This window comes from Cornus florida, unplaced genomic scaffold (genome assembly GCF_030987335.1).
Source record: "Cornus florida cultivar Cherokee Brave unplaced genomic scaffold, ASM3098733v1 CherokeeBrave_3.0.0_Hap2_Chr09, whole genome shotgun sequence".
Taxonomy (NCBI): Eukaryota; Viridiplantae; Streptophyta; class Magnoliopsida; order Cornales; family Cornaceae; genus Cornus; species Cornus florida.
In genome coordinates, this window is record NW_026775579.1 from 78,677,112 (window position 1) to 78,696,451 (window position 19,340).

The 19,340-nt window shown below is 35.5% G+C and overlaps 3 protein-coding genes across 22 annotated transcripts; 1 reads left to right on the forward strand and 2 right to left on the reverse strand.

Annotated features, from left to right (window-relative positions):
* Nucleotides 1-301: 301 nt before the first annotated feature.
* On the forward strand, nucleotides 302-1,671 carry LOC132272921 (uncharacterized). The gene is made up of 3 exons (XM_059773986.1): nucleotides 302-695; nucleotides 804-882; nucleotides 1,140-1,671. The coding sequence occupies exons 1-3, from the start codon at nucleotides 302-304 to the stop codon at nucleotides 1,669-1,671; spliced, it is 1,005 nt and encodes a 334-aa protein (XP_059629969.1).
* A 535-nt stretch (nucleotides 1,672-2,206) lies between these two features.
* On the reverse strand, nucleotides 2,207-11,687 carry LOC132274504 (probable serine/threonine-protein kinase PBL22). Of its 9 annotated transcripts, none has more exons than XR_009470453.1 (8): nucleotides 10,886-11,685; nucleotides 8,796-10,474; nucleotides 6,909-7,123; nucleotides 6,663-6,807; nucleotides 6,028-6,158; nucleotides 5,792-5,918; nucleotides 3,391-4,068; nucleotides 2,207-2,731 (listed from the first exon to the last, which is right to left on the reverse strand). XR_009470453.1 is itself a non-coding variant. In XM_059775780.1 (6 exons), exons 1-6 carry the CDS (start codon nucleotides 7,589-7,591, stop codon nucleotides 2,643-2,645), a joined length of 750 nt encoding a protein of 249 aa, XP_059631763.1. In that variant the 5' UTR covers nucleotides 7,592-8,782; the 3' UTR covers nucleotides 2,207-2,642. The 9 variants fall into 9 exon arrangements, 1 of the variants encoding a protein (XP_059631763.1); XR_009470452.1 differs by having other exon boundaries at nucleotides 10,831-11,685; XR_009470454.1 differs by lacking the exon at nucleotides 8,796-10,474 and having other exon boundaries at nucleotides 10,886-11,687.
* Nucleotides 11,688-12,755: 1,068 nt separating this feature from the next.
* LOC132274506 (uncharacterized) lies at nucleotides 12,756-18,833 on the reverse strand. Of its 12 annotated transcripts, none has more exons than XM_059775782.1 (7): nucleotides 18,643-18,826; nucleotides 18,463-18,524; nucleotides 18,273-18,317; nucleotides 17,894-17,955; nucleotides 17,550-17,683; nucleotides 13,287-13,357; nucleotides 12,756-13,083 (listed from the first exon to the last, which is right to left on the reverse strand). In XM_059775782.1, exons 2-7 carry the CDS (start codon nucleotides 18,493-18,495, stop codon nucleotides 12,934-12,936), a joined length of 495 nt encoding a protein of 164 aa, XP_059631765.1. In that variant the 5' UTR covers nucleotides 18,496-18,524; nucleotides 18,643-18,826; the 3' UTR covers nucleotides 12,756-12,933. The 12 variants fall into 12 exon arrangements, with proteins under 12 accessions (XP_059631765.1, XP_059631764.1, XP_059631770.1 ...); XM_059775781.1 differs by having other exon boundaries at nucleotides 18,463-18,556; nucleotides 18,643-18,825; XM_059775787.1 differs by having other exon boundaries at nucleotides 18,273-18,334; nucleotides 18,643-18,805.
* Nucleotides 18,834-19,340: the final 507 nt, after the last annotated feature.

Sequence of the window (19,340 nt, forward strand, 5' to 3'; positions counted from 1 at the left end):
ATTAATATTAATTTCTTTCGAGGGTTCGTGTTGTAAATATTTTGTTCTATGTTAATTGGATCTTTGAATTCATATTCTCAATATATGTTTTTGAACATGTCAATTTATAACAGGTATTATTATATTGTACTAATCAATATATAAAAAGTCTTTTTCATACAATGAAGAGAAGATATTTTGTATGCCCCTGCACCAGCCATATCAGAGCTGTCCATGCACAACATGCTCAAAAACGGACGGCTCTCATATTCTCAACATGCTCGTTTTTTTATCCTTGTCACCATTCTTATTCTTGTTTGTGATGGAGGCCCTTAGTAGATTGATGAGAAGGGCTATTGAATTAGGTCTTTTGAGGGGCTTTTGGGTTGGCAGGGATGCTGTTTTTCAGTTGGAGATCTCTCATTTGATGTTTGCTGATGACACTTTAGTTCTTTGTTATGTGAATATGTCCCAGATTAGATATCTGAGATGTGTTTTGATTTGGTTCCAAGTTGTCTCCGGCCTCAAGATGAATGTGGGTAAGAGTGTTTTGGTGCCGGTTAGGGAGGTCCCTGAGATTGAGACTTTTGCTGACATTCTTAGTTGTCGTACTGGTTCATTTCCCATTTCTTACTTAGGTTTGCCTCTGGGTGCTCCTTCGAGGTGTGTGGGGATTTGGGACCCAGTGGTGGATAGATTTGAGAGAAGGTTGGCTGGTTGGAAGAAGTAGTATCTTTCCAAGAGCAGCAGGGTCACTCTGATTAAGAGCACCCTCTCTTACCTTCTCACTTATTTTATCTCTCTTTTTCAAATTCCCTCTTCAGTTGCGGAGAGTTGCAGCGTAATTTTCTGTGAGGTGGTAGAGGTGAAGAGTTTAAGTTTCATTTGGTGTGATGGGATCAAGTTTGTAGGCCAATTCGGAATGGTGGGTTGGGTCTCTGTAGATTGGTGCCTTTTAATAAGGCCCTCTTTAGGAAATGGTTGTGGAGGTTTGGTGTGAAGAGACATTCGCTTTGGAGGAAGGTTGTGGCTTGTCGTTTTGGGAAGATGAGATGAGGGTGGTGTTCATTGGAAGTTAGAGATCCTCGGGGAGTGGGGGTGTGGAAATTTATTCGGAAGGGTTGGGATGAATTTTCCAAGCACATTCGGTTTTGTCTTAGAGATGGGAGGAGGATTTGTTTTGGGGAGGATGTGTGGTGTGGAGATGTTCCTCTCGCTCTCGCTTTTCCTCAGCTTTACAAGATTGCTTCAGATAGGCAGGCTATGGTGGTTAACTGTTATTATCTTGATAATAGGAGACTTATTTGGGATGTTCGATTCAGGCGTTTCTTTCAGGATTGGGAGATCGAGAAGGCCATTCGTTTCTTGGAGTTGTTGTATCGCCAAAGGATTATGGAGGAGGATTCGGATTGTTGGTCTTGGGTTGCAAACTCCCAGGGGCGTTTTGAGATGAGGTCTTTCTTCAGGTGTCTCTCATTTGATCATAGAGTTCGTTTTCCTTGGAAGTCTGTTTGGCGTTCTAAGGCTCTTCTCAAGGTGGCTTTCTTTGTGTGGACTTTGGTTCTGGGTAGGATCTTAACCCATGATAATTTAAGAATGAGGAGCCAGGTAGTGTTCAATCGTTGTTATATGTGTCTTCGGGATGAGGAATCAATGGATCACCTTCTCATTCATTGCTCTTTGGCTAGATAGTGTTGGGATTTGATGCTTGGCTTATTTAGGTTTTCTTGGGCTATGCCAGGATCCGCTAGTGGGTTGATTGAGGCGTGGAGAGGTTGCCCTGTGAGGGGCTCATAGTCAGGATGCGTGGAGGGCTACGCCGCTTTGTGTGTGGTGGTGTATTTAGCTTGAAAGGAATAGGAGATATTTTGAAGGAAAAACATCAATTTCGGGGCTTAAATTCTCTATTCTTTCCACTCTTTTTTGTTGGGTTTCAGAGAGAGATCATAAATCATTAGAGGAGATTGTTGACTTTTTGGCCTCCTTGAAGGCTTGTTGACTTTGTGGTCTTTTGTACTTTCTTGGGATCTGCTCTCCTTATGAACGTTTTTAATAAAATTTTATTTATCAGAAAAAAAAAAAAAAAAAAAAAATGGTATACCACAGCGCTAGAGACTCCCGCTAAGGGTCAGACGTAAAAAATGCAAAAGAAGGTACCTTGAGTTAAATCAGAGCAGATTACATAATAGGGAAGCAAAAGAATACATAAATATCAGTCAAGACTCGTAAAGGGAAAGAAAAATTAGATTCAAGTAGGTAAATGTAACACAAAAGCTTGTTGAAATGACTGAGTTTTCCAGACTAAAGACATTAGAGCTTGGAGGACACTATATTACAGTAACAAGGTAACTGAATTTTCTAGCAATAGAAAGCACCATCATTATTCACCTACAGAGCATCAGATTAATAACCCCGGTTACCATGATGACAAACGGCATGTAAACTCTCCAAGGTTTGAACAGCTTCCTTCATTGATGGACGTACGCCCAAGTCTCGCACACTGCGCATTGCCAGGTCAGTAATTTTTGCCAGGTCAGTAATTTTATATCCATCGTGTTGACTGAGCCCCAAATCTTCTTCAAAGCTTTTGTGCACGAGAGAGAACTTCTTCAAGAGGGCAGCCAAATAATGATTTCTTCGGCTTGCTCCAAATGCATTCTGCTTTAGCCCAATAGTGTATAGGGTCTTTTGGATATGAGCTCCAAAAGCACAGAGCCAAACGAGAAGATGTCCTGTACCATCTCCCATTCACCTGTTGAAGGATTTTTATTAAATAAAAAAAAATTAATCACACAACTAAAAAGATGCCCAAAGACGGAGCTAGTAGAAGCAAAAAAAAAAAAACAAAGCAACTAGAACATACATCTACCAAATTCTTCTTATATTTCTGTTTATCTTTTTTCTTTTTTTCATTTGGTGGGCACAACTAATTACTAATTCCATTAAACAGAATTTGCAAAATTTCAACGCGAAGATATGCGTGAGATACTTATTCTTGAAGACTGTCTCAAGAGTGGCTTTGCTCCGTAGAAATTATAATAAATAAATAAATGAATGGCTAGAATCACCCAATCAATGTAGTTTTTCATGCAAAAGATACAATCATACGATAAGAATACCATTTGAAGATTCTCATCTTTCTAGAAACTAAAATCAATTCATTCAAGATATATACCATCTAGCAAGAATGGAGTTGACACTGACACTGACAATAACAATAATAACAATGATATCAACAACAACAATAAACATATAAAAGAATGATCACTTCATAGAAAGAGATACATTCCTTATTCTTTACTGAAAAAAAAATATTCAATTCTCATGTTCATACCAAATAGCAAGGGTTCTAAGTTACTTTAGCTGCTGTTTGATAAGTAACAAAAATTAGGAATCTATTTGTTGGCTTACCCACTTTAAGATTTTATTGCGTTCATTCAATCTGTCGGAGTCATCAATATACTCACTAACAGACTGAGACTGCTGCGAGCAATTTTGGAACCGGTGATGTGGGATTTGTTCATCATCTGGTGGAAGAAATCTAGCCAACAATAATTTCTTCATCTTGTGCCATGTTCGGACATGTTTTCCCTGTCTCCTATGGTTGCTTTGTGTCTGCTCCCAAGTAGAAGCACCTCTCTTAAGCTTGAATGCTACAAGCGAAACCTGCTTTTCTTCAGGTACGTCAAAATACTTAAAGAACTGTTCAACCTGATTCAAACAGTCCAAGATATCCTCAACATAAAGATTTCCATTAAAACTGAGTAGATTAAGTTTCATTTGAAATTCATGATTATCCGGACATCTACGGTTGTCGCGCCTACATCGATCACGTAGCCCCATCGCAACTCCTTTGACTCTGAATTCTTTGTCATTGGAATAATCCGCATAGGCTGGAGGCCTACGTGGATTTACAGGACCATAACCAATACTTGACCGCAAGGAAAATCTCCAGCACGAACCCGAACAGAATTACGAACCTGGTTGCCACCACTCTCAAGACTAGCGATTTGTCTAAATCATTGTTCTTGAGTATGCATGGCTGCCCAAGGGGCTTGCACTCTGCGAACTTCGTCAACAAAGTGGTTGCTACCGAAACAATCATTTAACATCAGACCAAGGTAACTCAAGGCTGTGATACCAACTGAAGTAGCGGAAGCTTTAAAGATAGATATAATCCTCACAAAGGGAATACAGATATTTGCAGAACAAATGTTCAAAGAATACATAACTGATCTGATGTTTATTTCATTTGATAAGTGCCCCTTTGCCCTTCAAGTACACACATATTTATAGGTGAAGTTACAGGAATCAACAACTCCACAGATTATTCCACTAACCACTCCAATCATCACTTGCATACTTTATAGATAAATATTACACTCCACTAATCACACTTGCATACTTTATATATAAATATTACACTCCATTGACCACTCACTACACTTATTACATTTATATACTATATCTTTACACACACACCTAACTTCCAGTTATATATGTATTATATAAAACACATATTTTAGTTTCCACTTCTATTCATGCCCCACTGAAGTGTTCCATCACTGTTTTGACTTTCTTGCCATTCTTGTCCTACATCAAAATTTTATTCAAGTATTTTTCAGAAGGGACCGTTCTAGCTCTGTTAGATTTGAAGATCCTCTCATCTATAAGTTATATAGTACAAGTGGTCCTAAGAACTATTTGATACTTCATTAGAGGTAAAATAATCTTTACAGATTTATTGTATATGATCTCCAATATGTGGTTATGCTTTCGATACATTCATTGGATAAGTCAACCGATGAATTTGTTGATTATTGAAACGAAGTCTCTATTGTGTGGATTCAAACTGAATTGGAGCATGTCATTGACATCCTGACACAAATCAAGCACTAACCTGATAAATAAACGTGTAGGGCTAAGGTTTACATCCAAAAAATTTAAGTTTAAGATCAATGAAAATATATAAATATGGTAACAATATGGATCTCCTTGAAGTTAGAAACAAATGGAAACAACCCAATCCAGTTCATGAAAGAAAAACAGGGGGAGGGGGAGAATATGCTTTTCACCAAATAAATGAACGCATATGATCTGATTTAGAATCTCAAACTTTATGGAAGCATGAAATTGAGATGAAAATGACAAGATCAAAGAATATTCTTGTATGCAACAAGTAAGTTGCACCCAGAATGAAGAAGACCATCTTTTATTAGAGCAAAAATCACAACCACCATCTCTCTCTCAACCAAGGGGCACTCTCTCTTCTTCTTGTTTAACATCATCAATAATTTTTCCTTTTTTTCCACCTCTCTTCCACAAGCAACAACAAATGACCTTTCATAGCCAAAATGAATTCAAATTAATTACTTATTTTAGGATTTAACAATTCCTTTGCACCATCGATTTACTTCAATCTTCACCATTATGATTCATACCACATGTATGCAACAAGGGAGGTTTTGATACTATGTCATATGATTCATAAAGCGAACCACGTAACAATAGTATGATATTAGGATTACGGTTTTTTGCACACAAGTTTCCTCCCACAATAAGCACCATGGATTCCCAAAAAAAGAGAGGTCAAGGATGCTTTTATGAGTAATCATAATGATTTACTCATCTGTTTGGGTTGATATTTTCACTTGACATTCCCCGTTTGCCCACAATTTATATAGCATTATATACCAGTTGGGAAAACAGAAAAAAAAACACTCACAATTAAGAAGTGCACTGGTGACCTAGGGCCTAGGCAATGAACTCTAGGCTTGGAATAGATTATAAATACAACATTAAGTTGACATACCGAAATTCATAATGATGGGATCACCATAGCCTAGCGCTCCAAGCACGAACTTATTTGCGATTGGTTGCTCATCACCAAAAACCCCACCAGCTAGCATACCAAAATCGAATAGTACTGGATTGTAATCCTGAGTTTAAGCATAACATAATACCATGTTTAATTCTTATTAAAAAATTCTCCAGAACAAAATTACTGAAAAGCTAAGTGCACTAAGTACATGGACTCCCATATCTAACCTGATCAACCATTATATGTGCAGGACTAATATCGCGAACTAGGTATTGCGGTTTATGATGATAATGCAAAAACTCGAGCAGACGTGCAATATCAATTGCCACCTTGATTCTGTGGAGCCAGGAAAAGCCATCTGCGTTCACCCAAAAAAACAAAACTCTTTTAGTAAATAGCATACTAATCAATTTTAAAGAAGTGTATCTTAATTATCAACCATATCCCTGCATGTGATGGCAGCTACACTCGATACTAAATGCGGTACGTCCAAAACAAGACAGAATTTAAATTACTCAAAGAAAAATATTTTCTTAGTCAAAGAAGAAAATAATTTACACAGAGAGAGAGAGAGAGAGAGATTATCCAACAAGGGGAAAACTAAACAATGATTTACTAAAATAATTAGTTTAGGAGCAGATTTAAGATTCAGTATAGCAAGCCAAAGTGGTAAATGTTATCACCAAACACTAATATGGAAAATCAGTTGGTCTTGTAATTATATTTGTCAATTTGTATGATTCATATTCCCTCTCTATCCCCAACATAAACTGAAAACATGACGTGCATGCTCAACAGATTGATGTATGATTAGAAAAGTCAAGTTGTAACAGATTAATCGAAGAAAGAAAATATGTAATACCTTTATCAATGAGGTTGTGCACTGTGTCCATGAGATTAAGGTCATAAACAACACCCAATAGACTATCTTCGCAGCAATATCCCAAAAGTTTAACCAGACTCGGATGATGGTTTACCCTCGACTCCATTAGAAAAATGCATTCTTTCTGGGAAAATTGAAACACAACATTCAATAATGACAGTAACAACATCTATAACCATCAAATTTCAAAATTGAAATTTCACAAACACTAAACTAATGAAGTACTGTTTCTACCGCCAATTGGGAACGGTGTTCATCCTGGCCTATAGGAAAGTATCCTAAATCTTCATCCTGACCTTGCTGAGTCTTTCCTCGATACACTTTGCCGAATTGGGTATCTCCAATCAAGTTTGCTTCACTAAAATTACGGGTCAAATCTTCTAATTCCCCGGGGGAGTATTTTCTGAGATTATACTCTCTGAGCATTTCCATAGTTGGACCTATTTCATTAAAGTATGGTGGCACACATGGTCAGTACCAATATATACAGTTAAATTTTCATATGAAACCATGAAAAAAGACAAATATGTCCTACATTGAAACTACATGAAACAATTTTATTTTCCGTTGCTTTCTTTTCCAAACATAGGTTGGGAGAAGCAAGTGATAACACTGATAGAGGACTTGAGAGAAATAGACGTCTAAAATAATTCAACCAACGTTCATGCAAATCAACTTAAAAGCATTAAACATTTCCTAAAAATTCCAAGATTTGAGGCATAGATTCCATGCCTAGAAACATTTAAAAACATGATTCAAATTGAAGACTCCATAAGCTCAAAGGAATAGAAAAAAATACGAAACAAACAATACAGTTTATAAACTCAAAAGCATAAATGATCAATGAAGTAAAGATTGTAAATACCGGTATTGTCTTTCAAATAGGTGATGGCACTGACCATATTCATGGTCCTGATAAAGTAATGGCAGATGAATTAGTAGGGTACAGTGAGCATTGCTTTGAATTTGGAATCAAATCAAACAAAGTGTTGTAGTGTTAGTTTGATGATATAATGAGTTTCAGAATAATTGCTCAAATACCAGTGAGCCTATATGGGTGGTGTTACAAATGCCCTGGGAAAACGTATTGATTGATGTCATATATGCCCTGATGGGGTGGAGGTGATATTGAAAGTTAAAGGCTTGTTTGGTTTAGTTTTTCATACAAGTTTTCTATTTTCTGATAACTGAAAATAATCCAAAATTTTGTTTGATTGTCAAATTTTGAAATTTACTTTATTATTATTATTCATTTTTTCCCTCTAAGACTTGTACCTGATCATCACTTTCGAAAGTGAGGAAGTACCATTAAATAGTCTCTAATCTATTTTTTTTAGTTATTGAGAACTAGCTTGAGAAAACAGAACAAATAGGCTTACGTAAGCGATCCATACCAATTCACAACAAAGTTCAAATAATAATAATAATAAAAAAAAAAAAAACATAAAACTTTAAAATGGAAAATTCGAAGTTATCATGGGCATTTGTCACTCATAAAACAATTCTCAATAACTCAAAAAAATAGAAAACTAATTATCGAACGCTGAACACATGCCTTATTATAATTGAATTTTTAAAAAATAGTTTTAAAAAAACTAAACTAAGCAGGGTTTTTGTACCATTAAGTCGAAACAGAAAACTATTTTCCGAATGACAAACCAAGCAAGCCCCAAGTATTTCCTCAATCTCATAGAGTGAGAGTTTAAGGTTCGAAAATCAATATAGACAAACAATCCGGATCCCCTCCAGTGGAGGGGATGATGTGCCTTGGTCTTGTGCACCATGATTCAAATTGAAGACTCTATAAGCTCGAAGGAATAGAAAAAAATATGAAACAAACAATACAGTTCATAAACAAGGCATAAGAAAGACAATTCAGAAGCATAAATGTTGATGTATATAAAAGTTAAATCAATCTCCAGAAGTCTATACAAATATTCAAATTTAGTTTAGATATTGTTAAGAAATGAAAATCATACAAAACAATCGTAACGATTCATCATACTGCAGCAAGAAATAAAAATATGTTCATGTCAGTTAATAATCAATAAATTTGCAAGACAAAGATGATGCCAATAAATAAAATCAAATCGTGTTTGGTTATAGGCATACCCGTTCCTAGAGAAGAAAGCTCGACTTCCTTGTGTGCTTAATATACCTCAGCAATTTATAAATAGAAGATAAGAAAACCAATTAAGAATAAAATTAAAAGGAGAGAACTGAAGAAACAAATTCAATTACTCATGTAACTTTCCAGAAAAATCAATTCAATGTAAAAACTATATAATCCCATAGTAAAGAAATATCAAACCCATTACTCTATTTGCACGTACACTACCATTATAGAAAAAGAAAGATTGCGTAAAACCCAAAAACTTATAAAGAGAGCATTAATCAAACCCATAACCTTACATATACAGTAAAATCTATATATAACCATAGTAAATAAAAATCAAACCCATATTAATCATTGCATACAGAATTATAAATAAACCAAAAATAGACTTTAACAATGATAAAAACAGAGACTCTGCAAGGACACAATGCTAAAAAAACAATCTTGAAAACTTCGCAATTGATTGATAGGCAAGAAACAAAAGCCAAGCAAGACTGAAATTATTATAAATAAACAAATAAAGGGAAACAAAATTAACCGAAACTCAAAAGACTCGAACTCCAAAATAAAAAAAAAAATAAAAAAAGAAGAAAAAAACGCAACCCATTGAAATAAAAACAGAGAGGGCTCTATTTTCATTGGGGAGGTGCGGAGAAAGAAACTCTATTCTTGCCTCCATGGACAACGACCAACATAAGAGAAGTTCTTTCATTTTGGAAAGCAATATGGACGTATATTTACGGATGGAAACTCAAAAAAACTTAAATAAGGCGACATTACTTCAACTTTTTGATTAGCGACAAGCTTTTGGGTGATCATCCAAAAAACGTATATTTTAAAAGAAAAACATATTTAACGATTTTCTTAAGTATTTTAAAGAAAAAGATATTGAGAGAGTATGAGTGCCGGTATTGAAAATAAAAAGAATAAGGAGGAGGAGGAGGAGGAGTTGCACCAGTATACTTTGCTCTGCTGCTATATCACCCCTAACCTTGGGGGATTTGCTCTGCTGCTATGCTTTGATGTGTAATAACTTATATTTTAAGGTTAATTACAATGACACTTCATAAAATTTGTCTTAATTACAGTCATATACAATTTAATCCCTTTTTAAATAATGAAACCCTTCAGATTTCATAAACTTAATAAAGTTAACAAGACACTCTGCCGGCTCTGACACAAATTAAAATGACGTTATTACCCTTCGACTTTTGAATTACTCGAATTTTTTAATTAAAACAAAAATTTTAGGACAAAAATACCCTCATCTTCCCCATCTCTCTCTACCCACCAAGTCTAAAATCAATCTCCAATCAGTCCCTTTACAACTTCCATCGAATTTGAATTTACCTTCATTGATTCAAGACTCATCATTTCAGATGCTAAATTCACCGGAACTAGTGACTTACATTCACTCACTCTAAGCAATTAATCCATATCAAACGATTAGTTAATAAAGCCTAAACTCTATCCTTTCAACGAGATACCCATATACTTCTGCAACTCTCTCTCTCTCGGGCTCCAGCAACGATGACGATGCTCTGGCAACATTGACTAGCAGTGGTGTTGGCATGATGGTGAAGCGATTCTGACGTCGACAAGATCTTGTTCGGCGACTAGCAGCGACGACGACATTGTGGTGACGCAATTCCAACGTAGACAAGGCAACGAGATCCTGGCGACACACAACAGACATGGTGGTGAGAATCCTATGATGGCGACGATCAAGGAAGATTCTCCCATTCTCTTTTTTGCATTTTCTTGCTTTAGACCTTATGCTAAATGCTCTCCACACATAAATTATACCTATATGATCACATGTTTATCTCTCTATAAACCCACTTCGGCTTTCACCTCTCTAGAACCCCAACCATTACCCCCATTATAAACACAAGATTCGCATAACAAGTAACAATTGAATCCAAAATTGCCGAAACGGGCTTATCGCTTTCCATCATTCGATCAATAACTCAATTTGTATTAGTAAATAAATACAAATTGTAGAGTAAAATCGCAAGAATTGAGGGATACCCATTTAGTAACGAGACCAATCGAAGAAACCCATGAGGCATTTGGGGTCACACACCTGGTTTTGGTGAAGAACATACCAAACCAAACTTGGGTTTAACTTGCTAGGCAGCTTTGTTGATTCTAAGAGGAATTCCTAATTGTCGTGCTTGAGAATTCCCCAACTGCTACTTCATTCTCATTGGAGTTCTCTGAGCTGTGGAACGATTTCGCAAAAACATGCCTTGGTCTTGAGAAAATGCTTCCAACGAGATGACAGGAGAGGTTCATCGAGAGCTCGAGGAGACCACCTATGCGGGCAATCGGGATGATCATTTTCATCATATCAACGGCCATGATCTCTTCAACACCAAAGCCATGATCACCTTGGCCAAGACGTCAAGATCATCGCTGCCAATTTGATCGTCGACAATGGTCGATGGTGCTGGTCGTCGTCGTCAGTCAGTCGGATTTCGAGAGGGTTTGTCATGATCTAAGGGTTAGGGTATAGAGAGATTCTGTCGGTTGAAAATAAGGCTAGGGTTACATAACAGAGGTTAGAGAGTGGTGATGGAGGAGTTGAAAGGTTAGAGAGAGAAACGACAGAGAGAGTTGTGGTGGTTGGGTTTTCTAGGATGGGCATTTTAGTCATTTTTCATTCTAATATTTTTTCATCATATATTAATTAAATATTGAAGAGTAATGTAGACATTTCACTGCCAAAATTTAATATAAAACTAATAGTGTCATTCTTCAAAAAGAAGATAACTTATAAATTGGACTGTAATTAAGACAAATCTTAAGAGGTATTACTGTAATTAATTATATATTTTAATAATGATAACTATGTATTTTTAATTAATAATTTATTTTATTAAAATATTTATTTATTTTTAATGATGAATTATAAATTTATTTTTAGTGATGATTTGAAAATACTAAAGTACAGACTATATGTCATTGTCTTTCGTCACTGAATTTCAGAATCAAAGTCTTCTTCTCCTTTCTTTAATTCTATTTCTATTGGAAAAAATAATAATAAATAATAAATAAATAATTCTATTTCTATTGAATTCCCGAAGCAAAGTCTGAACAAAAAAACCATCTCGGCCCAAGCTTTAAAATCACCGGCCCAGTTCAGACACAGACAATTTGGACCAATTTTTTTAATTGAACCAATTCCATATATAGATATAAGAAATGTACAAGTGGGCAAAACCCAAACAAAACCCCAACAAACAAGGCCCAAGCACCATTCTTGCCCTAAACACAGAACTGTAAAACCCTTTTCCCAAAATTCCGTCGGCGTTGCTTCATTTCTCTTTCTCCGGCGAACGGCATCGAGAGACTGTTCCTCACAAACATCTGAACGAGATTTGTAAGTATTTCCGCTGATTTGTGTGTGTATTGTTAACTTTCAAATCGATTTTTAAAGCATGATTTCCAAAATCATTTTGAATAAACATGAATTATTGGTAGAGACTCCTTGTGCGTAGCTTCTCGATAGCAAAGTGGTGAAATAGATGAGCAGAAGTGACTGCGCGTAAGAGAGAGAGAGAGGAGGATTGTTGAAACTGCGACGTGCTCTATTTTTCTTTAGTATTATTATTATTTTTATTTATTTCTCTCTCTCTCTCTCTATTTTATTTAGTTATTATTTATTTAATTCAATCTGTAATAATTCCAAAATTGATCTCTATTTTATTGCTTCTTTTTGAATTAGGTTTCCTTCATTAATATCAATTTTTATTTTACAGGAAATGGTTCATTATAGATTTTCCGAGGAAGATGTGAAGAACTTCAGTGATTATCTACCAGCAAGTAAACTAGGGGAGGGAGCGTTTGGTTCAGTTTATAAGGGAAGGATGGTTATACAGGGACTGGAGCAACGTGATATAGCCATTAAAGTCTCTAATGCGCCGACTAGCACTGAACAATGGGACTCTCTATGGGCACAATGGCGGGTTTGCTACCTCGGTCCTTGATAACCATAGAATGAATATGTATCTTTTCCCCAATATAATTTACTTATCTAATTCAGAAACCTTATTTGCTCTCATTCTATAACATTGAATGAATCACACACACCACCTTATTTCTTATTTGTGATAACACAATCTGATTCTATTACCAGATTGGTTTAATAAGTAAATCATTACTGTGGCCCATGTTTATCCTCCTTGAAAACCCCCATCTAATCCCTTGTTTAATAATCTCCGTGCTACTTTTGCTAGCGCGCACACTCTCCTCCATGCCACATAGAGCTTTTCTTTGGAGCTGCAAGAAGAAGAAATAAATAAATAAAATAAAATAAAATGAGAATGAAAAATATTTATGCTTTAAACTGTCTTCCTTTTTTTCTTTTTCTTTTTTCTATTTTTTTTTTTTTTAATTGGTACTAGAACCAAAAAATAAATAAAATGAGAATGAAAAATATTTATCCTTTAAACTGTCTTCCTTTTTTTATTGGTACTAAAAACCTTGACCTCCCTTTGAAGCCACTGGCCCATTGGTGTTTTAAACTGTCTTCCCCAATCCTCAATCTCCAACCCTGTTTGGCAAGGAGAGAGCACTTATCTAATTTAGCATTGGATATCTGATTACGCATCCCTCCCCTTACAAAAATGGAAGGAAGTATCAATTTCCAATAACAAACACACCAAACATAACATATCTGATAAATCTAATGACAAAAAGTGTTGCACTACCCACACTACAGAAATGGCAGTGTCTCTAAATCCATTATGAAAAGCAGAGTTTCTTTCAACCCAAATTATCCAAAGAAAAACAGAGAAGAGGCACTTTTGCATCTTGGATTTGTGGTTCTGTCCTGTAGAGTTCTGCAAAAACCATTTCACAAGCTGATTGATGGTATTGAAAGACGTCTCTGGCAGATTCATTATGAAAGAATTACCATTACCCAGATTGTATGTGACATTGCCCTTTAAGAACTCTCTGACTTCCATAACTTTGCTTCCAAACCACGAAATCTTGAGGTTTAGGTAGAACAGACCAGAAATTAGCATTGTCCAAATACCTGGCATGGAACCATTTCACCCATTGTGCAAATCTTGAGGTTTATTTACTTATCTTTTGTTTGTTTCAAAATTTTTAATATTATTTTTTTATTTCAGGCCGAAACCAATTGGCTTATTACACTCCAGCACCCCAACATCATCGAGCTCATAGGGTCTTGTGCAAACAGAAGGGAAAGGAAGCTCTATCTGGTCTACGAATACATGGCTGGTGGCACTCTAAAACAGCACCAGTCAGGTAATAATAGAATACATTCTGAGTTGAGCAATAGCATATTACATTTGAAGAGGGGTTGCTGCTCATAATTATTGTACTGTGTTTAAATTTGTCTGCAGGGTTAGACTGGCCGGGGATCCTCAAGGTCCTCAGAGGAATAGCCAGTGCTCTGCGATACATCCACAACTACTCCCCTAGTGTGGTCAATGGAGACTTCCCTGGGCTGGTCTATGGAGACTTAAAACCAGAAAATATTTTACTGGGACAGGTGAGGAATAAAAAAATTCTCGTTTCAATGATGGCATCTCCCTCTTTAACTCTTTCAAATTTTACCCCTACACAGCAGTTGTTGTTGTTGTTACCGTTGGAATTCATAATTTGTTAGGATCCTCACAAACATAGATGCCCCACAAAATAGCAATCAGAAATTCTTCCAAGGAAGTGTTTCTCATTTAGCTTCTTTTATAAAGATTGAAACTTATATGAATTGAGTGAGTTTTAAAATGGACATAATCAATTTAATATACTGCTGAAGTCTGAATTTTATGATCAGAAATTCTTCCAAGGAAGTGTTTCTCCTTTAGCTTCTTTTATAAAGATTGAAACATATATGAATTGAGTGAGTTTTAAAATGGACATAATCGATTTAATATACTGCTGAAGTCTGAATTTTATGTTTGCTCCTGGTTCTTCTGACACCCTTATTTCAATGACCAGGATGGCGAGCCAAAGATTTCTGATTTTGGTACTCTAACGACGGTGCAAGAGACGCTGCGGGCATATACCGTTGGATATATAGCTCCTTCTGCTCAACCATCAGGTAAATATATATTCACTTCTAGCTTCAGTGTAGTGTGCAACATATATTCATTTTTTTCAAGATTCTTGACAAAATCTATGATTCTTTTAACAAACTGAGAAGTGACAATGGCGACAGTAGTTGTTCGTTATCCTTACATAGTCATTGCTACTACATCATTGAAACTGGTTTTGGTAGATTGATTATTCTAGTTTGTTTTGCTAAAAAGGAATGTTGCTAATATGAAACTAAGATAATCATGTGTTGTGTGCGCGGGGGTGTGTGTGAGAGAGAGAAAGCATAGGGAGGCTTGCAAATTTGCAAAGCTGATGTGAGGCCTCCTGAGCAACATTGTTAAACTTGCTTAGAGTGGGTGCATGTGTGTGTGCAAGGATTCAATATTGAACTTACAAATATGCCCACATCATACATCTGAAAAGATATTTCTATATCTTTTAGGGGGTATGTTTTTGGCTTTTTTTTGGGTCAATTATAAGACTTAAATTATCTTTTATCTTCTTTTTTTGCCTTCCAAGTTTCAAGTAATAATATATCTACTGCTCCATATTTCCTTTTTCGAACTAACAATTGTTTTTCTTCCTATTTTTGTTGGCAGGCTATGAAGCAAAGAAAGAATATGATGTTTACAGTTTTGGAGTAGTAATACTCCAGTTGATAATGAAAAGAGATGACGTTCTAAGGATCCGAAGAGAGGGAGAATCCCTCTCAATAAAAAATTTAGTGATACCGCATTGGGCAGAAGAAGAGGTTCACAAGAAAGGGCATGCCGTCAACCAACAAATTATCAAAACAGGGTGCAGTATAAGTGACGCTATCAAGATCACAAACCTGGCGTTGTATTGCACGAATGAAATAACCCAGGTAAGACAAAGCGATGAAGGACCCAATCTTCCAGATTTCAACGAAATTCTGGAGACTCTGCTACAACTTAAAGTGCAGACAAGATTTGATAAGTTGATAGATTTTGCCAAAAATATCAAAAGCTTTCACCATGGAGTATAGATACTCAATGGTGAAAGTTGTTGCAGAGTCTCTCTCTCTCTCTCTCTGTGTTGGCATTAGCAAAATGCTCTTGATATTTTTAGTTTTCATCTTTGCTTCTTTTAGGACCCAACTTCAATTTGAAAAGATGTTATTGATCATGAAAACTGCAATGGTATCTAAGTGATAGAAGAAGCCTTGCCTATTCGGGCAGTGTTTTATGAAGGGTATAAAATGACAATTTGTTTCATTTTCTTGTGGCTAAGAATGATGTGGGCCCTTCTTGCATCTTTTAGGTCTCTAGATGATGTTCAACTTGGCAAAGGTTGATCTTATTATTTCCTGAGAATAAAGAGAGGAGAGCAAGAAGTGTGGCACGTAGTAGAAACCCCCTTTATAGGACAAAATACAATGTCAATATTCAAGCACACCATATTGCACTTACCAGGTAGAGAATTAGAATGAATCGTTTTATTTATTGAAAATGTAAAATAAATGAAAAACATTTGGTTAACTGGTAAGCGGGAATATGTGTCCTTAAGCATGAGCAAGCATGCAATCATCCGTAGGAAATAGTTCTTACCTAATTTTCTTTTTCCTTCATTCAGAAAGGAAAAGAAAGCCAAGGGAGGGACGGAATAGGGTATATTTTATTCTTTTGCTTAAAATAATTTCTTCATGCTTAGTCGGATTCACTATTATACTATGTTCAAATCATAGCCGTATCTATGTGAACCTTCAAATTGCCTCGTGCAGAGTTCGTCCGGTGGTGCCAGTTTGCCATAGGATGTTATTATTTGGTAAGAATACAGAGCAAGTAGAACTAGAGAGGCAAGTACCATCCTTTTGTTGGTAGTGTTATCTATGGGTGAGAAAATAAAAGATCCTTTGGTAGGACAAAATTCCCTTTGCCAATAGTAAAGGATAAGATACAGTTCTCCTCTTTTGGGGATCACGGGTCTCTCTCGAGAATTTCTCTTAGATTTGAACCCATAGCTGATGATAGAACTAGAATAGATATTTTTTGTTTCCTACTTACACGAGCCCATACCCTTGCTTTTCTATCAAACTCTAATTATGATCTTCCTAGTTCCTCCCCAACCTGATAGGAAAGAGTTTCTATATTTTTCTCTTTCATTTGAAGATGAAGAAATGAATGGCAATAGATAGGGATGGAGTGGGTTATCTTCTATCCTTAAGTCATAATGGAATATCTTCTACTTCGTATGTTTCCCAAACGGAAGTTTTTGGCACTCCATTTCAGTAAAAAATCAGTTGCGCCATCGTTTATTAGAATTGACAGCCAACTTGTTTGAACAAGTTTATTTGCCAATGGATTCTCACAGGGTAAATGCATAAACACATGTTGTCTATGCTCGCAGAGAAAACAAAGATGGTGTGTACATACACAAAGATTGTATGTACATACCCAGAAGTTTTGGTCTCAAGACATCTACAAGTTACAACAACCACAAGCAATTTACATAAATAAATAAGTAAATATAATAATTTAAAAAATAACAATAACAATAACCGAGAAAAGAAAAAAACTAGAGTCTGTAAGGAAATCAAATACAACAAAAACAGGTAATCTTTAATTCTTGCAAAAATCAAGTAATTAACTATAACAAACTCTTCAAGACGAATAATATTATATAATATAGATATATAAGAGAGAAGAAAAACGTACTCGTAGAGGCATAAGCAAAAATATTCTCAACTGCAACCCAAGCAAAGCAATGAATTTCAACCAAGTCATATAACAAGAATGGTAGAGTATGCTGTGCCATTATACAGATGCAATAATTTCTCGATCCACAGCCGCTGTTAGTTTGAACGGTTCAAAAATTAGAGGGCAATATATATATATATCAAACAAACATACAAAAGTTGAGACAAAGCTAGAAAAGACATAAAAATTGCAGGACCAATATTTTTATATTTGCTGCTGAAATTTCATATGAACAATTATTCTATCATCAAAGATCTAACACCATCAGAACTTGCAAATTGCTTAAAGAGAAGAAAACGCACCCCCTTTTGATGGCAAAAGCTGGACATAGCCATGACTGGTTGGCTCTAGGAGGAGGAAAACCCTAGCAAGTTTCATCCGTAAAAAAGAACAGATCTTTACCAATTAAGAGAGAAATTTACACAAAAAATTGAAAATGATAATAATAATCTAGAGAGAACTTGCAAATTGCTTAAAGAGAAGAAAACACACCCCCTTTTGATGGCAAAAGGGGGACATAGCCATGACTGGTTGGTTCTAGGAGGAGGAAAACCCTAGCAAGTTTCATCTATCAAAAAGAACAGATCTTTACCAATTAAGAGAGAAATTTACACAAAAATTGAAAATAATAATAATAATCTAGAGAGAACTTGCAAGTTGCTTAAAGAGAAGAAAACGCACCCCCTTTTGATAGCAAAAGCTGTACATAGCCATGACTGGTTGGTCCTAGGAGGAGGAAAACCCTAGCAAGTTTCATCCATCAAAAAGAACAGATCTATACCAATTAAGAGAGAAATTTACACAAAAAATTGAAAATAATAATATTAATCTAGAGAGAACTTGCAAATTGCTTAAAGAGAAGAAAACGCACCCCCTTTTGACGGCAAAAGCTGGACATAGCCATGACTGGTTGGTCCTAGGAGGAGGACAACCCTAGCAAGTTTCATCCATCAAAAAGAACAGATCTTCACCAATTAAGAGAGAGAAATTTACACGAACAATTGAAAATAATAATATTAATCTAGAGAGAGAGATTGCAGATAGGTCTTACCTCAAAGGAGAGAGATTGCATATCCAGTCAGTGGAGGAAAAACGGTAGGGTAGGGTAGGGTAGGGTAGGGAGAAACCAGATGGAGGCGGTCAAAAAGATCAATTTTTTTTTTTTTTTCCTTATCATTATCGAAGAGAGAGAAAATAAGAGGGGTTGATGACGTGTGTGAGTCATGAATTTTTCTGTTTTTTTTTTTTTTTTTTGAAAAGTGTGAGTCATGAATTGATTCTGAATGACAGAAATCAAACAACATTTGACAGCCGCACTCTCAAAATGACAAAAACTAAAACCACTGTTAGATCTTGTACTCGGACTGAAACGGCGAAGCTTTTTAAAGTTTGTGTGGTCAAATACGGTAAAACACACATGGTTGTTTTCCATATCAGCTTCCATGTAGAAAGTATAAACCATAGTACATCACCTTCGTTTTTTTTCTTTTATTTGTTATGAAATTTTCAATTAATACTGTAATAATTCAGAATTGTTTGAAAAAGTCTTTTTTATTTTATTTTTTTATTTTATAAAATATGGTGTTTGTCTTATAATATAGCATTACATTATATGTTATGACATTTATATATTATATTATGTCAGGCCAAATTATTATTATTAGATCAAATTGATCATTGTCAATACCCATTTATAATTCAATAAATTATTAATTTTGGATCTAACTATTGTCTCAAATTAAATGTCAT